The sequence below is a fragment of the Ambystoma mexicanum genome, chromosome 6p (genome assembly GCF_040938575.1).
Source record: "Ambystoma mexicanum isolate Mex_15411 chromosome 6p, UKY_AmexF1_1, whole genome shotgun sequence".
NCBI classification, from domain to species: domain Eukaryota; kingdom Metazoa; phylum Chordata; class Amphibia; order Caudata; family Ambystomatidae; genus Ambystoma; species Ambystoma mexicanum.
In genome coordinates, this window is record NC_090935.1 from 1,346,142,583 (window position 1) to 1,346,163,580 (window position 20,998).

General features: G+C 46.8%; 1 protein-coding gene across 4 annotated transcripts in view; it reads right to left on the reverse strand.

The window, feature by feature from the left end:
• BRD10 (bromodomain containing 10) overlaps window positions 1–20,998 on the reverse strand; it is a 653,586-nt gene that overhangs the window by 281,553 nt on the left and 351,035 nt on the right. For all 4 annotated transcript variants that reach the window (XM_069626025.1, XM_069626024.1, XM_069626027.1 and 1 more), the window contains one exon: window positions 16,090–16,205. In XM_069626025.1, coding sequence (XP_069482126.1) covers window positions 16,090–16,205 — 116 coding nt within the window. The remainder of the gene's footprint in view (window positions 1–16,089; window positions 16,206–20,998) is intronic.

Here is a 20,998-nt window from a genome sequence, read left to right on the forward strand (position 1 = left end):
GCCTTACTATCCCTAGGTTTAAGCTCCAAAAAGCGGGAGGCACTAGCTTCCCTGTCCTAGCCTCCAAACTTTGGAACACCCTCCCCGCTGCCATCAGAGCTGAAGACTCCTTCAACACCTTCAAGAATAAAACCAAATCTTGGCTCTTTGACCAGCAATAGTTGTGTTAGACATCTGTCCTACTTACTCAGCCCGCCTGTTCCCCAGCACGATTTCCGGTCTGCTACCTTCCCAACTACCTCAGGGATACTTCCTCTGCGGAGCCTAGGGACACTGTACCATGTGTAATATGACAATGCATTACTTACCGTAAAAGCATTTCTGATGGTTGTATCTGCTTAGATTCACATGCTGTGCATAGGTCCGACATCCAGTGGTCACTGCGGAGTATTGCATTTTGTTTTTCGTAGTTGAAAAAAGGGACGTCGACAAGGCGTGTCTGAAACACTATCCCTATAGTGACGTGCGTTGTACCCACAATCCCTCACGCGTCGAGGTCCCTCTGTTTGCATTTTTCTGCCCTGAGGGAGCCTTCTAGACGTGAGTGAGTACAGAAAAGAGAGAGAGATATAAAGGAAGTCTATGTTCCTTCCATCCGAGCGGGGAGGAAGGGTGGGCGCATGTGAATCTAAGCAGATACAACCATCAGAAATGCTTTTACGGTAAGTAATGCATTGTCTTCTGATGTTTGTTAATCTGCTTAGAATCACATGCTGTGCATAGACTAGCGAGCAGTACCCGGAGTTGGCGGTGGGTTATGAGAAGGAACAGTAGAGAAAAGGTGTCGTAATACTGCCTGTCCCACCTGGGAGTCAGATCTAGAGTGTGCATCTAGACAGTAGTGTTTTGTAAAGGTGTGCACAGAACTCCAGGTAGCCGCTTTGCAGATGGACTCAAGGGGAACATTTGCAATGAATGCTATGGATGCCCCCGTGCCTCGAGTAGAGTGTGCTCTTGGCCTAAAGGGCAGTTCTCTCTTAGCAAGAGTATAGCAGAGAGTGATGCATTGAACAATCCATCTAGAAATAGTGGATTTTGAAACTGCATCTCCTTCTCTTCCTGCTGCCACCGAGACGAAGAACTGATTAGTCTTCCTCAGTGGTCTGGTTCTTTCCATGTAGAACATGACCGCTCTGCGTACATCTAGTGTGTGCAGAGTCCTTTCTCCCAAATTGGAAGGATTTTGAAAGAACGTTGGTAGTTCTATAGATTGGTTTACGTGGAATTTAGAAATAAATTTCAGAGCAAACCTAGGGTGAGTGCGCAGAACCACCTTATCTCTGTGAACTGTAACGAAGGGGTCTAGAAAAGAAAGAGCCTGAAGTTCACTTACTCTCCTGATGGAGGTGATAGCTATTAAAAAAGCAGTTTTAAGAGTGAGGTGTTTAAGAGATGCTTTGTGCATGGGTTCGAATGGAGAGCCCATGAGTCTGGTAAGTACCACATTAAGGTCCCATCCGGGAGCTGGGTCAGCTATCGGGGGGTGTATTCTCTTTACTCCCTCCATGAAGGCTTTTATAACAGGGATCCTCCACCACGACACTTTGAGTTGGGAAGTGGTGTATGCAGAAAGTGCCGCTAGGTGGACTTTAATGGAGTTAAACACTAGACCTGAATCCAATAGGTGGGTCAGGTATAGGACAACATGTGTGGGAGAGCAGTCAATAGGGTTGATGCTTTTACTCCTGCACCAGATGACAAATCTTTTCCACTTGCTAGAATAGCAGTGGCGAGTGTTAGGTTTTCTGGCTTCCCTGAGGATGTCCATGCATCTTTGCGGGAGTTGTAGATGTCCGAACTCTATGATCTCAGGAGCCAAGCTGCTAAATTCATGTTCTGGGGGCATGGATGCAGAGTCCTGCCCTTGTCCTGAGACAGCATGTTGTACGGGCAGGGGAGTTTTACTGGGGGAGATAGAGACATCTCCATCAAGTGAGCGAACCATGGTTGTCGTGCCCACATTGGGGCCACTAGTATCATGGTCACTTGTTCCTGGTGCATCTTGTGCACCACTCTGTTGAGAAGGGGAGTCGGGGGAAAAGCGTAAACAAATTTCCCTGACCATTGCATCGACAGACCGTTCCCCTTGGATTGGTTCTGGGGGTACCTGGAGGCGTAACTTAGGCATTGTGAGTTCTCCAGGGTTGCGAACAGGTCTATCTCTGGGAATCCCCATTGTGTGAAGACGTCGAAGACTATGTCTTCGTGCAGGGGGAAATCTCTGCTGAGTCTGTCTGCCAGCAGATTGAGGTCCCCGGGTACATGTAGTGACAGTAGGAACATGTCCTGTTTGAGAGCCCACTTCCATATATTCGGGGCCAATTTGGACAGGCCTGGAGAGTGGGTGCCCCCCTGCTTGTTGATGTAGTACATGGCTGTAGTGCTGTCTGTAAGGACCATTACTGTCTTGCCTTGTAGGTGTTCCTGGAAGGCTTTTAGCGCCCTGAACACAGCTAGTAGCTCCAGTAGATTGATGTGTTTGGATGCTACGTTCGGAGTCCACACTCCGTGAGCAGTCTGATGGGATCCTGTGAGGGATGCGTCTGTGGTTAGAGTGGCTTCCGCCGCGGGTGTGGCAAAGGGTTTCCCTCTTTCCATGTTTTCCTTTGTCCACCACCGTAGCGAGAGAACCAAGGCTTGCGAGACCACTACTAGATCCTCCCATAGTCCGCTGGCCTGACACCACTGGCTGTTGAGCCACTCTTGCATTGGGCGCAGGCGCGCGTGAGGTACCAAATAAATACACGCCGCCATCATTCCTAGCAAGCGCATTGCTTTGCGTACCGTCACCTCTCGACCGGTCACATATTGAGGGATCTGAAACAGCATGTTTTGGACCCTCTCTTTGGAGGGGAAGACGAGGCCGTCCCTTGTTTGAATTAGAGCGCCTAGGAATTGTTTGATTTGACTGGGGTCTAAACTGGACTTCTTTTCGTTGATGGAGAAGCCCAACTGGAACAAAAGGTCTACCGTCTTTTGGGTATTGGAGAAGCATGTTTCGTAAGAATCCCCTGTTATGAGCCAGTCGTCGAGGTAAGGGTAAACTGGGATGGACAACCTGCGCAGGTGGGCCGCTCCCACTGCCAGCACTTTCGTGAATACCCTTGGTGCCGATGCTATGCCGAAGGGTAGCACTTTGAACTGGTAGAGTCATCTAGCTGGAAACGGCTCGACCTCTCCCAAAGCGTCGAGGAAAGTGTCCCGTCGCCCTCCGAAAAACCTTCAGGTGTGCTGGGTGACCCCCCGACTGAAGGGGGTAGTCCCTGCCTTCCTTCGGGCTTTTTCGGCGTGTCTTTCGACTTGTGCGTAGCGCTCGACGTGTCCTTCGGCGTACGCTTCTGGGCGTCGGCTATAGCGATCCTCGCCAAGTTTTCGGCGACTCGTTTGTCGGCGGAAGCTTGCGTTTGACGCTACGGGTGTCGAACGCTCTACGGCGGTATGCGCCTTCTGTTGATGCGCGCCGGCCGATGGTTTGGGGGCGGCGCCCTTATTTGCCGAAAGCCCAGTCGCTGGTCGCGGCTGCGGTTGCGAGAGGGGCTTCGAACCCTAACGGTCCGAGGAGGCCGCCGGTGGAACCTGCGTCTCCTTGGGCGCCAAAGCTCTTTTCGTCTTAGACGAAGAGCCGTGGGTTGTGTGCTTAAGTGAGTTTTTGTGTGCGTCAATGTCGCCGGGGTGTTCATCCCCATAAGCAGGGCGTGAGCCGAGCCAGTCGGGGCCGGGGACAGACGACGAAGCGCGCGAGCGCTCCTTAGAGGGGTTTCCGACTTCCGTAGCGGAGGTCGTGTTATCGCGTTCCTCGTCACTGTCGGTGGTAGCAGCGGCGGGTGAACCTTCGGCCTTCGACATCGCGTAGGCCGCCCACCTTTTAACCCTACGGTCTTTTAGAGTTTTAGGCTTAAGAAGCCGACAAGCCGTGCAACCTTCCTCCTTGTGATCGAGGGGCAAGCAGCGGTTACACCGTGAATGCTTGTCCTTCCAAGTAAATTTGCCTTTGCAAAGCGGGCAAAACCTAAAGGGTGTCCTCTCCATAGCCGAGGCAATAAATCGCGATAAGCACCCCAAGGGAAAGGAAGGGGAAAGGGAAAGGCATTCTCAGAAAAGACCCAGAGATGTCCCACGACCCCACTCTCCCTACTGTATATGGCCTGCGAGGCCAGGCCACGTGTTCGGCAACGCCGAAGGATTTCCTCCGCTCGACCCTCCGTCGAAGATTTTGCTCGGCGGAGAACAGCTTTACAACTGCGTCGAGGGAACTGCGTCGAGGGAGGGATTATTTAATATTATGAGAAAACGACCAAAGGTCGAGGAGTTGCAATGTCTCTCGAGGAGCTCCGCGTGAAGGCGACCAGAAGCTGGGCGGAAAAAAACAATCTGAGGGACCTCGACGCGTGAGGGATTGTGGGTACAACGCACGTCACTATAGGGATAGTGTTTCAGACACACGTTGACGTCCCTTTTTTCGACTACGAAAAACAAAATGCAATACTCCGCAGTGACCACTGGATGTCGGACCTATGCACAGCATGTGATTCTAAGCAGATTAACAAACATCAGAAACGTAATTATTAAGATTGTTTTTATGTTGTATTGGTATACTTTTATTGTAATCTATCTGCCTGCATGTTCTTTTCTTGCAACCCTGTACAAATTGCGCCCTGATGCCCCCGGGCCTGATGGTCTGCGCGTTATAAATAAACAAATACAAATACAAATTGGCTCCTCCGACGTATTCCATATCTATGACAGACTCCCAAAGCAGTACCAATGCAAGGAGGTGGGAAAAGAATTTAGAAAACATAGATTTAGCATGCCCAATCAAATTGCAGAGTAAAGGACCACCTTGCCAAAGGCCAGATCCTGCCCACGGATGGAATCGAGGGAATAGTGACGTACAAAAGTATGTACCGAAGCCCAGGTGGCTGCATCACAGATGTTTTGAATAGGAACACCCCTCTGCAGGGCAGAACAGGCAGCCATACCCCTGGTAGAATGGGCCCGTAAGCCGACCGGTGGGTCCTTACCCGCCAAGCGGTAACACTCAGATAGCCAAAATAATCCAGCGAGACAAAGTCTGTTTCGTCACAGCCTGTCCCAAACGCTTTCCAGCGTAACCAATGAAGAGCTGATCGTCCACTCTGACCAGGGACATGCGTGAAATATAAAAGCTTAACGCTCTCCTAGGATCAAGCCTATGGAGCCTCTCCTCTTCCTTACCAGGATGTGGAGGAGGATAAAATGTCGGAAAAACCACCTTCTGGCCTAAATGAAATTCGGATACCACCTTCGGAAGAAAAGAAGGACGAACTCTAAGGACAACCCTGTCCTTATGAAACACAGTGAAGTGTGGCTTAACTAAAAGTGCCTGTAACTCACTCACTCTGCGAGCAGAAGTGACCGCAACTAACAATACAGTTTTAAGAGTTAACAGTCTCAAAGGGCATGTATGCAAAGGCTCAAACGGAGCACCCATCAGAAACTTGAGAACAAGGTTCAAATCCCAAACGGGCACCTGGAAAGACATTAGTGAGCCCTTTCAGAAACTGAGAAATTAAGGGAATTTTAAAATAGGAACACTCTTCAGACGAGCGCTTAAATATGGACAGCGCCCCCAGGTAACCTTTAATGGTACCCACTTGAAGGCCCCTGTGGGCCAAAGAAAGCAAAAAAGACAGAACCATGGGAATTTCACATGCAAAACGATCCACATTCTTAACCCTGCACCAGTCGCAGAACTTTCTCCAACGGCACAGAGACTTTGTTGCGGGCCTTCTGGCCGAAAGCAACACCTCCATCACGTCTTCAGGGAGGTCCCAATCCTTATACCTCAACCTTTCAGAAACCAAGTGTGAAGGTTGAGGGACCTGACCTCTGGATGGAGAATCCGACCCCCCTCACGTGAGAGCAGATCGTCTCGGTAGGGAAGACGACGTGAAGGGCAGATGGACAAGTCGAGAAGGTCCGGGTACCACGCCCTCCGGGCCCACGCCGGAGCAATGAGGATCATCCGGGAACCGAACCTCCGTAGTACTTGCGGGATGACGGGGACTGGAGGAAACGCGTACAGTAGTGGGAATGACCACTCCACCATGAACACGTCTCCTAAGGCTCAGTTTGGAGGAAATTGCCGTAAGCAGAACCTCTCGCACTCCCAGTTGACACTGGAGGGGAAGAGATCCACTTGAGGGGTCCCCCACAGGGCGAAGATCTCCAGGAGAATCTCCTGATCCAACTCCCACTCGTGAGAGATCGCGCTCTGCCTGCTCAGAGCGTCCGCCGTCTCGTTTTCGCCTCCTGCCAGATGAACTGCCGAGATCAAAACTTCCTGCTGGATTGCCCAGAACCAGAGCTGCATCGCCTCCCTGCCCAGAGGAAGTGACCCTGCCCCCCCCCCCCTGTTTGTAGAGGTAGTGCATGGCCACCGTGTTGTCCATCAGGATCAGGACATTCTTTCCTAGCACAGTTGGCAGAAAAGCCTTCAGGGCTAGCCTGACGGCCCTCAGCTCCAACAGATTGATATGGAATCTGGACTCCGACGGAGACCAACGACCGCTGACTGTCAACTCGTTGGCATGAGCTCCCCATCCTCTGAGGGATGTGTCCGTCACGATCATCACCTCCGGCCAGGGCAGCTAAAATAGAGCCCCCCCATCAGATTGCCTTCGTCGGCCCACCACAGAAGGTCCCGGGTGACCAAAGACGGCACCTGAACAGGGTCCGACATCCTGCCGGAGGACAGACCACTGGAGCTTGAGTGCCCATTGCAAAGATCTCATCCGCAACCTGGCCTCTGGCACCAGAAGAATGCAGGATGCCATGAGGCCAAGCAGTCTCAAGAACTCGAACGCTGGGAGAGTCCGGGCAAGTTGAAACTTGTGCACCATCTTCTGAATGTGATGAGCCCTCACCTGGGGAGGAAAACACTGCCCCAGGGACGTGTCGAGCACTGCTCCGATGTACTGGAGCCTCTGAGTTGGTGTCAAATGGGACTTCAAGTTGAGGGAGAAGCCCAGCTTGTGGAGGGAGTGGCAGGTGACTGACAGATGAGCCAGGATTGCTCAGGAGAGCGCGCCCTGATCAACCAATCGTCCAGGTAGGGGTAGACGTGAATCCCAACCTTACCTGAGGTGCGCTGCCACCACTACCATGAGCTTGGTGAAGACCCTCAGGGCGGAGGTCAATCCGAACGGCAGGACCCGAACCGCAAACTTCAGGTACTTCTTGTGCTTTGGATGGATCGGCACATGAAAATAAGCGTCCTTGAGGTCAAGAGACACCAACCAGTCCTGAAGTTGAAGGGCCTGGAGGACTTGCGAGTATCCATCTTGAACTTGCCCTTCCTGAGGAGTTTGTTCAAACCGCGCAAGTCCGTTATGTCTCTCAATCCCCCGTCTTTCTTGGAAATCAAAAAATAAGGGGAATACATCCCTTGTTCCTCTCAGCTACAGGCACCAGTTCTATGGCGCCTTTCTCCAGCAGGGATTGTATTTCCTGCGCAAGGAGCAGATCCGGACTCTTCAAAGAGAGATTCCCCGGTGCATTGTCTTGAGGCATCTGCCGGAAAGGAAGACAGTAGCCGTGGGTTATGATCTCCAGAACCCACACATCTGAAGTAATGGCGCGCCATTCTGCAAGATGCTGCGCCAGCCTTCCCCCAACCGGCGAACCATGGGACATGGCCTCATGACTGAGCTGAAACGGCTGCGGCATTGCCTGAGGGCAAAGAGGCAACTGCCCGAGCGGCCTTGGCACCTTGAGTACCTTGTTTTCAACCTCTGGCACTCCTACAGTGGCCCCTTTGACTGGCAGCTCCTCTCGCTTTACCAAAGGATGAGTAATAACGAAAGGAACCTCCCCTCCATTGCTGTCCCCTAGGACGAAAAGGCGGTGGTAGTCGAACTGCAGCGCCCAACGATTTTGCTGCAGCTTTTGAGGTCTGCAAACTCTCAAGGCTCTCGTCAGCCTTGCTGCCAAAAAGATGTTCCCCGTCAATGGCATGTTGAGGAGCCGGGCCTGCACATCACGAGCAAACCCCGACTTCCGCAACCACCCAAACCTGCGTATCACGGTGCTCGCCGCCATGGACCGGCTGACGCAATCTGCCATGTCCAAACCCGACTGAACGGCCTCACACATGGCACCTTGCCATCCTGATCCATGGCAAGGAAACCATCCTGTTCGTCTACTTCGGGAATATGTTCAGCCGCCAAGGAAACAGTTCCACAGAGTGTGTGAAACGAGACAAGGCACACATGGAGTTGGCCGCCTGAAGCGCCATACCCCCTGCAGAAAACACTTTCTTCGCCCAGCCATCAAAACACTTGTCGTCCCTATCAGGAGGAATGGTAGTGTAGGACGCCTGCTTTGCCGGGGCCGTAGCCGCCTGCACCACCAAACTCTCCGGAGTCACTACTGGCTGGGCAGTATTTTCGCAGCAAAGACTTGCTCACTGCCGGGAGACTCTCCGGAGCAGTCCAAGCCGCCACCGCCAGCCCCCTCTGTAGAGCCATATGAAACGGCAGTACAGGGTCAGTTGGTGGACCAATGTCGAGGATATCCGTAAGGTCATCCTAAACAAACTCCCGTGGGGGAGCAGACCATCCCAAGTACTCGGTGACCCTTGACATAAGTCGCCGGTACGAAGAATCGGCATGAGCGTCAGGCTCAGGCCTACAAAACTCCACCTCCGGAGAGGTGTCCAGCCCACTAGCATCATACAGGGACTGCCTCAGGTCCTCAAACTGGCTATGGCCCGAGAGAATCTCATCAGGCAACGTGTCTGGCACCATGCCATCATCAGAGCCCTCATCCACCTCTGAAATGAACTCCAGATGGCGGTAGGAAGGCACAGAACTGGAACCAAAGCCATGCTTGACCTTGGCCAGAGCCTTTCTAGGTGGTTCCCCCGAGCCACGGGGTACCCCCTGCGACACAGCCTCGAAAGGCGCCGATAGAATCAGCGTCGACGACAGACGCAGCACTGACAGCGCCGACACAGGCCTCGAAGGCGGAGCCCCGAGCGTATCCCTCGACATCCTGGGCGCCAACGACTTCCGCGGAGGCGGTGGCTAGAGAGAGTCCGTCAACCTCGGCGCCACAGGTGTCGATGTCTTCCTCGAAGACTTCACAGGCTCACATGGTCTAGAGCGCGTCGAGGACTGGGACCTGGACCGGGCATGCCGAGAACTATTCACCTTGTCCAAGCGGGACCTTTCCCGCGAATCGCGAGGACCACCCGAGCCCGAAGGCGTGCGAGCGGTGTCTCTCGGCTGATCACGACCGACCCCACTCGGAGGCGCGGCTGGACCAGTGCCCTGCGATTCGAGAATCGCCAACATTTTCTTCCCGAAGGAAGCCCATTCCTCCAGTGTCGCATGCTTGGTGGGGTAAGCGACCCGCCGTCGGGCAGAGTCCTCGGATGAGGACGGGGAAGGCGACCGATGACGGCACTTCCGGGAGTGCCTCGAAGAGGCAGAGGAGTGGCAAAACCGACTCCGGGACCGAAACCCAATGGACTTCCGACGGAGAGTCGCCCCTCGAGTCGTCCGTCGAAAGCTCCGCAGACCTCGACTTCCGGGGCTTGGACACCTTACCTACCGATAACTTCTTGCACTCCCGCAAGGCTTTCAACGTGAGCGACTGGCAGTCAACAGTCGTCCGTGTCATGGGCCTCCTGAGCAACCAGAGGCAGGCGTCTTGCGAGTCCGTGACCGACAGCTTGGACCCACAGTCCCTGCACTTCTTAAAGCCTGGACGCGGCGTGGAAGACGAGGTAGACATCTTTCCGAAGAAATATTTCACAAACACCAAACAGGATCGAAGAACCAAGAAAACAAACTCCAAAGAGTCGAGGCGCGCCGAGATTCCCGAAGCGAACACATTCGCGGAAAAAAATGGAACTGAGGCTACGGGCGTCGTGCGTCCTACTTATAACATCCAGTGATGTCGGCTGTCGGAGGAGGTCCTCGAGGGCGGCGTATCGACGCAGGAGCCGAAGATTTTCCTAAGCAGCACAGCTGTGGTGATTACCATCATAGATATGGAATAGGGAGGACCCAATCCCCTCGAACATAAAATTCAGCAAAAACTATATTTTGACTGATCAAATAAAGCAGTACATCCCGGGCGCCGGGGCCAGATGGACTAACCAACTGTCTGTTAAAACAAGCACCGGAATTATGGGCCGAGATGTGTAATATTCTCTTCAAAAGAATAAACCTCAATAAACAAATCACTACTTCATGGTAGCGAGCAGTGGTGATACCCTTTTTCAAGAGAGGAGACCGATCTCTACCAGAGAATAATCGCCCAATATCACTACTGGACGTTCTGGGTCAAATATACACAGGTATCCTGCTCAAAAGATTGAAGGAATGGATATCATCCAGTAAAAACAATGACCAAAGACAAGCCGGCTTAGTCGAAAAAGTTGATTGTGGACTAAATCTGCTCATTCTAAATGCGACAGAGAAATGCTATGGGAAAAACCTGAGACCAAGGGCTGCCCACAAGATCTCTTAGCAGCCATCATCAGCCTACACACCGACAACGCTGCAGGTGTGACTAAATCAAGCCGGGTGCCTAAACAGAGCCATTCACACCACAAGGGGCCTAAAACAAGGGTGTCCCTTGGCATCGATCCTTTACAACTTCTTTATCCTAGAAAAGAGACAAAATGAAACCCGAAAGATTGTGCTTGCCACGCCTAGGAGGACCACCAATAGGCCATTTATTGTATGCAGATCTTATCCTGCTTGATACCACTATTGGCCTACAACACAAGCTAGACGCACTACAAAAACTGGTGAATAAAAACAACCAAAAAATAAACTGAGCAAAATCGGAACTTATTATCAAAAATTCTCGAACAAAAGTAAGAAAGCCTTTCAAATGGTCCCTTGACAACCAACCAATCTCTACAAACAAAAATACAAAATATCTAGGAGCCATCATCAGCCATGACTGGGGAGACAAACCCTGGATACAGTACCTATACTCAAAGATGGACCAGCTAACGGCTCAAGCCCTAATTCTCAAAAGGCGATATGGAAAGTTCTCCAATAAAGCGCTTGTGGACTTCTAAAACCTGAAGATCCTACCACAAATCACATACGCAGGTGATACTGGCTTAAGGATCCCCTGGAAAACTTGGGACAAGCTCAAGGGTAGATTCTGGCGTAGAATTCTAATCTTGCCAAATAGTGTACCGATCGTAGTAATACGTCATGAACTTGGATTGCACTCCCTTCATGTGCAAATCATTTGGAAAACACTAACCACATTCAGAAAAATAGAGCTCATCGACTGTCCACCACAATACGAAGTTCTAAAAAAGGAGAATGAAATATTACCCTTGTGGATTCTAACAGCGTGGAGACAAAAGTGTAATCAACTCCTAAACCAAATGAGTGTAAGCCAAGTGACCCTCCAAAATTATCCACAGTGGGTCAAAACACTACTCCTATCAATAGACTGGTCGCAATCAGAAACCACACGGGCAGCCTCACGTGGGCATACACTGACGAAAAGATTAACAATCCCAACATATTGCCCAAATATTTAGGAAAAAGCGCCAACTGCAAACAGAGATCTGATTTTGCGCTTTAGACTAAACATCTTGAGAACAAAGCAAAACCTATAGAAATACGGCTTGACGAACGATAACACCTGTCAATTGTGTTACAAACAAGAGGCATCATTACAACACTCACTGATGTTTTGCGAAACACTAGACGCAGAAAGAACGAACATTCTGAGTAAAATGTTATCGGCATCTTTTGTTCTGGACTCTGACGTATGGTGGAAAGCCCTATAAGGAAATCCCAACCAAAGAACTAGGGCCCTGGGAGTTTTCCTATAAATAATGCTGACCAAACTGGTAGCAATGACCGACAGTGGAAAACCTGATTCTACGCAGTCTCATAGCCAAGCAATTTCACGCATAGAACATACTAAAGACTAAACATTAAAGGCACGATACAAGGAGGGGGAACCTCTTGCTTGGCTTATGAAGGATGGCGAGAAGAACATTCTCAAGTATTAAGCAAAAAGTTATATTTTTAATAAAAATATAAATATATTTGGCAACTGTCTATTGTATTGTTAATTGTTTATGTATTTTTCATTGTGTGATATTGTATTGATTTATGACATGCTTTTTGCCATCATGGCTGTCGTTGAAGTTTTCATGATTGTGACATTGAATTAATAAATGTAATTATTTTATATATAATTTCTTAGGGTTACTGTGTCAAGTTTCTCAGGTCAGTAAAAGAGAAAGGGTTCCCATTACCAATTATGAGAGAGTTGTCTGGAATTTAGATCATCTATCTCTCTTCTTATACATAGATTTAGGTCTACCCCAGACCGAAGAGATAGATTGACCATGGTGAGGAGTCAATTTATGGGGTTTTGTGCTTGACCTGTTTTGGGTACACTTATGAGATACCCCACCATATCAATGTGCTTGCACATACTTCTTACAGAAAACCCAATCTACAAAATGCCTTCCACCAAACTGCACGGCAATCCTCCCTCTCCTGCCGAATCCCATTAAGAGGTACCTTTATCAAATGAAAGTAGTCCCAATATTATTATATGGAGTCTAAGCAGGACACCTACGAAATCAACTATATTGGGACAAAATAGAGGCTAAATATTGGAGACAAGTTTTACTTTTACCTAATTGTACCCCACTTTCCATCATTCGTTTTGAGTTGGGCTTGCTATCCCTTTATTCTCAGGTTGTTTGGAAAATGTGTGCCCTACTCCGGAAGTGTTTGTTGGATCATAATGCATTTAATGCATTGGGTATAGTAGCACAGCACTTTCTCTTAGATACAACTGGATTTTCGAATAAGTGGTGCACATTAGTATACAACGAAATGGCTGAGGTGGCTATAAGTATCGAAATCTTGATCTCCAATCCAGATTTAGCAAAAAAGAGAATTTTTGAACGCTATTGGATCAAAATTTTAGCAATCTGTCAGACGTACAAGGACTTTGATGGTGCAGTTTTTGGGTTAAAGAGATAAAGTCCCCGCTGAATATCTAATCAAATGTCCTTCGCCTCACATACGAAGGCAACACATGAGATTTAGACTCAACCTGTGGCATACTCGGGAAATTCTACAGAGGAGGCATTTAATACCCCCAAATTAAAACTACTGTAGATATTGCCTAAATGTTCAACAAATTGAAACTATTCGACACTTGATTGTTACATGCCCTGCTTTGAAACCTATTCGTATGAACTTATTTCAAAATGTTATGGAAACTTTTTTGGAAGTAGATGAAAACAGGTTGTGGAAAATGATTTTTACAAGCCCAAGACTGGCCGTAAAGGTTGCGATTGTGCACTTTCTGGAAGCAACTGTACCAGAATTTGAATGCTTACACAAGAAAACACTGAGGGTACAGGAAATGGACATGACTATACAACAGAGGATTTTATTTTTTAGGAGAGGACTATGTAATTAAGGTCTAAAATTGCAATGCCTTTTAATGTTTTAATGTTTGTTTTAATGTTTGTATAAATTGTATGATCTTTGTCTGAGTGTGTCAAATATTTGAAAAGTTGTTTTTAACTAAACAAATTAATAAAAAAAAAATTAAGAGGTACCCTTTAAAAGGCATTGGCCTCCCCTCAATCCCGCATATGCTCCTGAATCAGGGGTTTCACCACCATATTCTTCTCGACTGCTCCACATAACCCTCTTCCTCAATTACTCACTCGCTCCCTCAAAGGCTGCTTCCACTCTCCCCGCCTATCATCCCTGACCATGGCAGATGTGGTTTCAAATCTCCCCCCACAGCCAACTGCCTGTCACATGGTCCCTAACATTACTCCCCTTACCTCTCATTCACGCCTTACATCACCTCTACCACCACCTGTTCCTCTTCCGTCCTGTGCACCATGAACACTAGTTATAGAAAGCAAACGCACACTTTAATGAGTTTGCGGAGTACAGGATTCAGCGGACTGGGTTTTCGCCACTCACGTTCGGCGAGGAAAGAGTTGCTGAATCCATCTTTGCCGAATATAGATAAATCCAGCCCACCATCTCTCCTCTGCTGTCTCCCAAAGGGGGCAATCCAACCTGCTTTAAAGGGCCATTACGCTGGCTTCTCAAACTGGTTGCCAGTGGCATGCATAACTTCTTACCTGTAGAATCCATATTATGACTGTCTCATAAGGGTGGGGAAGGAGAAACATGAAGCTGAAGATGGATAGTGTGTATTGTTGACAACATAAGGGAATCTGGTGGAGGATATTTTTGAAGAAACATGGGGTCAGAGATTGCAGCTCTCTGAATCTTCTTGCACTGCTAGTCTTGGAAAATTGCATCTGGGAGAGAGAGAATGCTCTATAATTGGATCTTGTAGACCCTTACACCAATAGAATAAAAGGATGACTAAAATAGGGTTGATGGCACCCTGCTCAGGAGGTTAACTTCATTTTGGCTCTGTGGGCTACCAAAGTGATCAAGTGAGACACTCCAGCAAGTACAGACGCCGGAGAGTAATCAAACCAGTTCAAGCTTATGTCAATTTGCTGCTTAGATGGTGTTGGCTGTTTTGGTAGCGTTAAGGCACATAGGTCATGTCCTAGAACATTTGCCATTATTGTTGGCAGGCTCTCCCCAAGAACTAGGTTTCACGCATACAGCTGTGCGACCTCTGAATGAAAGGTTAAATATAAAGCAACATCACAGACAAGATGCAGATAGGCTTTACTGAACTCCCAGAACCTGCGAGCAATCCAGCAAATATAACGTGCCCCTTTTACATGGTAAACATAAGAGACTGAAGTAAAGGCACTCTCTATGCCAGCCACGCCCATTATCCTCACAACTTGTGTGGTGGCCAGCAACCAGACATGGAGGGGCACTTGGTGGCGAGACATCCCTTAATGGCAAGCACATTGCCAGTGGTACGCTAGTCATTGAAACGCGATCACAGTAGCAGCAGTAATGCTGTAATGGTCAGTGAACTCTGGGGTATCAGAGTAGACATCTAAAGAGTAACATGACATGGACTCCTGTCTTTTGGGGATTTTTAAGGGTGATGGCTACACAGCAGAGGGCTCGGAAGGAGACCGTGAAAACAACAAGGAAATACCTAGCTTTGCCCTAAATCGGGGTCCTCAAAGTCCTTCAACTACCATATGACCTATTCTGACAAATTGGGTACTCCTCTATGGCGTGATTGTCTGGAAGACAACCAATAGATGGAGCATGGCCTTTAATCATTCTACTACAATAGCCACGCAAGTCAAAACGTTTTATAGTTGTTGAGGAAGGAAAGAAAACAACAACAAAAAAAGAGGAAAAGGAGGAAACGGGCAGTGGATAAAGTGATTAAAGTGATTGAACACTGCAGCCATTCACAAAAGCTAAAGAAAATCCCCAGCCAGGAGTCAGTAAGAGGTCTAACGAAGACAAGAAACTCCTTTTAAATGAGTAAAAAAACAGTTTACTGCTATGAAACAGATGACTTACAGAGCAGAACTGCCCGACAGTATAATATATTCAGTAGCAGTTGGGTTACCTTAAAGTGAATTACTTTCTGCATGCTATACATGCTACAATCATGTATATGTGTTTTCTCATTTCTTCTTTTTATCTTCTTTCACAGACATGTGTAACAATTTAAATGCAGTTCTAGTGTGCTTTTCGGAGAAAAATGAAAATAAAGCCGTGAAACCAGATAGGCAAATGTTTTGTTATTTAACAGTTTAAATATGTTATTCATCTTTTGATACATTGTCACAGATCCTGCAAAAGGCAGACATTTTAGTAATGGTGATCACATGATGGAGAAAGAGGATTAGTGAGATGAAAATATTCAGCAACGGTAGTGACGGGGAGACATTTGAGGGTATATTCTTGGATCAGCTGTCAATTTTTCACCTGAATGAGTAATGTTCTGTAGTTTGAAGTCACTAGCGTTAACCCAACAAAGGAAGCAAGGCTTTAAATAAAACATTTCATGATAGGGATGCACAGTAAAAACCGACAGAATGGCAATAACAGTGAAAAGGTAAACACCCATGTTCTTAATCATTTTCCCTCCCATGTAAATGGACCTCACCTGTTTCTATGAAATGCCTTCATCAGCTTAGGTTCCCAAGGTAACAATTCTTTTAGCAGTCTTTTCAAGGTACTGTGCAATTCCCTTACTGTCTGCTTCCGGACAAAGGACTTTCCCTGAAATAGACATTACATGCATTACACACATTACTAAATGACGGGTAAAGGCAACAACTATGGTCACCGTATCCAAACCATCTTTCTGATGAAGTGCAGAGCATTCACGATGACCCAACAATTTCACCCAATCTCTTCAAACATTCAGCCCAAGTACTCTGATGAGCAATTCATGTTCATTAAACACAGGCTATCAGCAGCAGCTAGTTGTAAGTAATATCACAAACTTTTACTGCAATGTACCAATCAATCACCAAGATTACATGCAAGCTCATGAGCACATGGTTGGCAAGTACTCGCCCTACAAAACAATCTCAGTTTAAAAGTACTAATTTATTTAAAATATCTTGGAGAATGAGTATTTGGGATAGATAATCAATGGTCTTCAATTAACCTAGCTCATCTTACAATTCTTGCCAAATAAATTTGTACTAGGTTGCAACTAGGGAAACCAGTTTAGCTAGACTAAACAATGACCAATGCTCACTGACTCCATTTTGCAAAACTACATTATAGACTAATGTTTTACCATGCCATTGAATCATTTGTAAATAGTGGAATTCACTTTCCACAAATATCCTGAAAGTACTGATGTTATTGCACGACAAAAACATTGGCCAAAATCACAATCTGATGCATTTCCCCGATGTCGTCAATGCCCCAAGTACCACTGAATATGGATATAAAGAAAACCTACAACCTCACCAATTTACCAGGATCCATATCATGATGCTATGACCAATTCGGATGATTCTTGCCACAGTCACAGGGAGTTGTTCAACATCGAAGTGCTTCATGCTAAAGTCAGTCATGTGCCTTGCTCTGTATGTTTCCAATGCCAATGCAAGTTGATAGATTTCACATAACACTGGAGTTCAGAACCAAGTTAAAAGACCTAGATCATTCAGCAATTCTTTAAGGATACTTTCAGTAATGTGGACTTGTTACCACAAAGGACCAATGCTTTAATGGTTTTAATGTTTGTACTGCACTTATTGTTTCACTGGTTACTAGTTCTATACCAGTGTTTACGATATTCTAGCACCAGAATCACAAAAGAGTGTGCTGAAAGCACAATGCAGTATAATATATGTAATGTGTTGAGCTTTTTTTTAATACTAAAGTGTGCACATTTGCATCAGAAATATAAACAGTTTCTGTATCTGCGAGCAAGAACTAGTGGTTGCCTGTAAATGCAATACATTTGACATTCACCCACTATTAAGTTTTATCAAGAAAAACAAGTTTAAGATCTGACATTAATCTGGACTATTCGTCACTTCTCCCCAAAGGGACCACCCCCTATGAGGCTAAAGTGGTGCAAGACACTACAGCAATACCCTACTTAGGGGTCTGGGCAAGTGGGACCTCACAGGGAGTGACTCCCCTTCCTGGGGACAAGGACTCCCATTCTGGTAAGGAAAACTCTATCCAGAGTACCAAACATCTAGTGTGGCACACCTCCCATCCCATCTATTGTGCTGTACACATTCACACTCATTGCTCTGCATGCTGTACTCCTATTCCCAAAACTAATCTCGCAATCCAATGCACCAAGACCTAATTCAGTGTCTCTCTGGGACAACAATTCGCAGAAGGAAAGTGCTATAAGTAATTTATAAAGTGTAGGAAAATAAACATTACATTTAATCATTACATTATAGCTATGCAGTAAACCAACATTTAACACTTTGAAGACAAATCAGATTTATACCAGATGTTTGGGCAGTGGAGAGTAGACCTGGAAGATGTGATATGCCCACCCCTTAACTGCCAGGCTATTATGCAAGTCTATACAAAAAGGACAAGAATACTAGTCATTGGCACTTAAGGGGTTGTCAACTGTATAGGGCATCACTTGACTGTTATGAGAAAGATTGTTTAAAAATATTCCATGTTTGAAATGTCACAAGGAAGGAAGCACAGAGATGTGAATTTGGAAGAATAAAGGTTGTCCAATCAAATACTTTCTGGGCAATGTCAGGTAAACAGAATCTTCTTCATCTCTCAAATCTCCCCAATGGAGGTCCCAAGCGTAAGACTAAATGTGAACAGCCCCACCCACAGTTTTATAAGGTGCTGCTCACTCTTATTTAAGCCCATCTTAGTTTTGCCGGCCTGAAGGTCTTGAGCTGTTTGCCCACCACAAACACCAAGGCAAGGATAGGGAGAGATGAACCGCCGCTAGGCCTATCCAACAGACACGAACAAGTGGCATTTCTGAAGTAAAAGGCATCAGGAAGGGATGAAAGAATGTTGGGAACCCTTTTTACAAGGACCTTCTAAATGAGTCCAAAGCACCCAATCTGAATCCAAACCCGTTTAAGGTGGGTTGGTGTTCGCACTCATGCCCATAACCGTAGTCGGTGTTAAGAAAATTGCTTTTTTGGCCACCGTTTTAAAAAAAAAAAAAAAAATGTGCTTATTATTTGCTTTTCAACTTTTCTCGTATTCAACATATATATGTGATGTCATCTCCACCATCTCTCTTCATACACTTTACTTCCCAACCGTCCCAATTTTCCATTCCCACCGTATCCCAAACTAAACAACCAATAACCTGACACCACAGCCTATCCTCAAGAGTTTTTAATGGACTGTTTCCACATACATATTCCCTCATATTCTTCCCTGTCCCATGTTACCTTCAGAATAACTGCTCTTGTCGTATAAGCAACCTATACAAGGTGTTCAAGGAGGGTTATCGTCAGGCGCACTAACAGTGTCTGTACCAAAGTATTCCAGGACATTACATCTGCTGCACCCACCCACGCACCCTCTTTTGACAGCTTCATAACAGATGCTATTGACCATCTTTTCAAGTCGTCCCACCATCTGTCTAAGCTTGGCCCTGTTGTGATTTACAGATCATGGCGATCCTACTCTTCGCCAGGACACAAGCCAAGTCGATCAGCCTATTTTCTGGCCTAATCGTGTCTGGTCAAACAAAAATAAAACCAAGAGGTAGGCCTCTGACGTCCATACATATTTGGTTATGCCTCCTTTTCTTCATCTCTGCTCTATGCCTTGCCAAAACACACTTATGAAGGGGTAGCGCCAGAACATATGCTAAGTAAACTTAATTCTCCTTACAACGTGGGCACGCTTTCATATCGGAATCTGGGAAACGTGACAGCCGTTTGGGTGTCATGTATGCTCCACTGAGAAAGTAAATTTGGGTCCGTTTGAATCTAGTATTCCTCGATAATGTTCTGGGGTATAATAATGCCTTCGACCATTCACCATTGGTTAATTCCTTTCCTACATCCAATTCCCATAATTCCTTCCCTTTAATTGTATCATTAGGAGTTGCTTCTAATAGGCCCCGATACATTCTACATTCTAGACACAGCATGTCCCCCTTCCGATACGTCATACAAAAGACCCAGTACCTCATTTTCTTCAACAGATTTTTAGATAGTTTGGCCATCTGAAAGCTAGTGCATGTATTATTCCAGCATAAGTCAAAAATTTACCTTGATGTATTCCAAATCTGCCTACCAGTTCACAAAATGTTAGCAGTATATTCGAGAAGAACAAGTCTCCTATTGTTGCTATCCCCGCACTTTCCCAATAATTCCTAATCTGTGCAAGGTCTCTGTGGCTATTCCCATATATGGCTGCCAATGGTATGTGAGGCGAGCAGGGTTCTTCCCCTTTCAATAATACTTCGGTTCTGGCACACACCCGTCTGACCAATTTCAAGAGTGCTGAAGGATCCACCACTATTATTCTCCAACCATAATGCTTCCTTTAATAAGAAGAGTCTCATCTCTGCACTTATCAAATTGTGTTCTACATTCACAAAGTCTGCTAACCACCCCGCCACATGTTGCAACTGTCCGGCCAGATAATAGAATTCGAAGTGTGGAAGTCTCATTCCTCCATTTACATAGTCTCTGTGCATTGTGTGCATGGCCCGTCTATGTTTACCTTGCTTCCATATGAACCTTCCCACCATAGTGTTCAATTCTCTGAAGTACAAGCGACAGTACAATCGAGGAAGGTGAACATCTTTAGAAGTGCAATTCTTCCTGTTAAAGAAAGAGGGCGTTTTTCACAGAATCTTTTCTAATCCTGATTTTTCCCATAGTGTATTTTGCCGGTATGTTTCCCACGTATCGTGGTAAATATCGATCCCTAGGTATTTAAAGGTGTCGACCTTTCACTCAAGCTCTAGGCAAGGGAGTGTGCTCTCAGACTCCTGCCTAGCTCCCTAATGGAAATATGCAGGATTTTTTCTTATTAATTGCTATTCTTGAGAGCTCTGCAAAGTTTGCGAATACTTCTAGATATGTATCCAAGGTTTCCTCTGGGTTTCTTATGTACAACAGCATCATCCGCGTAAAATGATAGAACACGATGCGTTCCCCTATTTGGAGTACTGGGTCCTTGAATTCCTTCCTCACAAACACCGTCAGGGGTTCTAAGGCCAAAATACACAACATAGGGGACAAGGGGCATCCCTGCTTCGTACCTCTTTGTATCGGGAATAGATTTACCCATCCTCACCCTTGCAATCGGCTTAGAGTATAATAGTTGAACCCATTTCATGAACCTTTCACCTAATCCAAAGCTTCTCAAGGAGGCCTTCAGCCATTCCATCGGACCGAATCAAAGGCTTTGACGGCATCTAATGCTACCACTGCACTTCTCTCCCATCTACGATTGCACACAGGCACCTCAGATTTCCCGTTGTCACCCTACCCAGGGCATATCCTGTCTGATCTGGGTGAATCAAGGTTTCTATGACCCTGTTCAATCTCTCTGCCAGGAATGCCGTGAGTATTTTC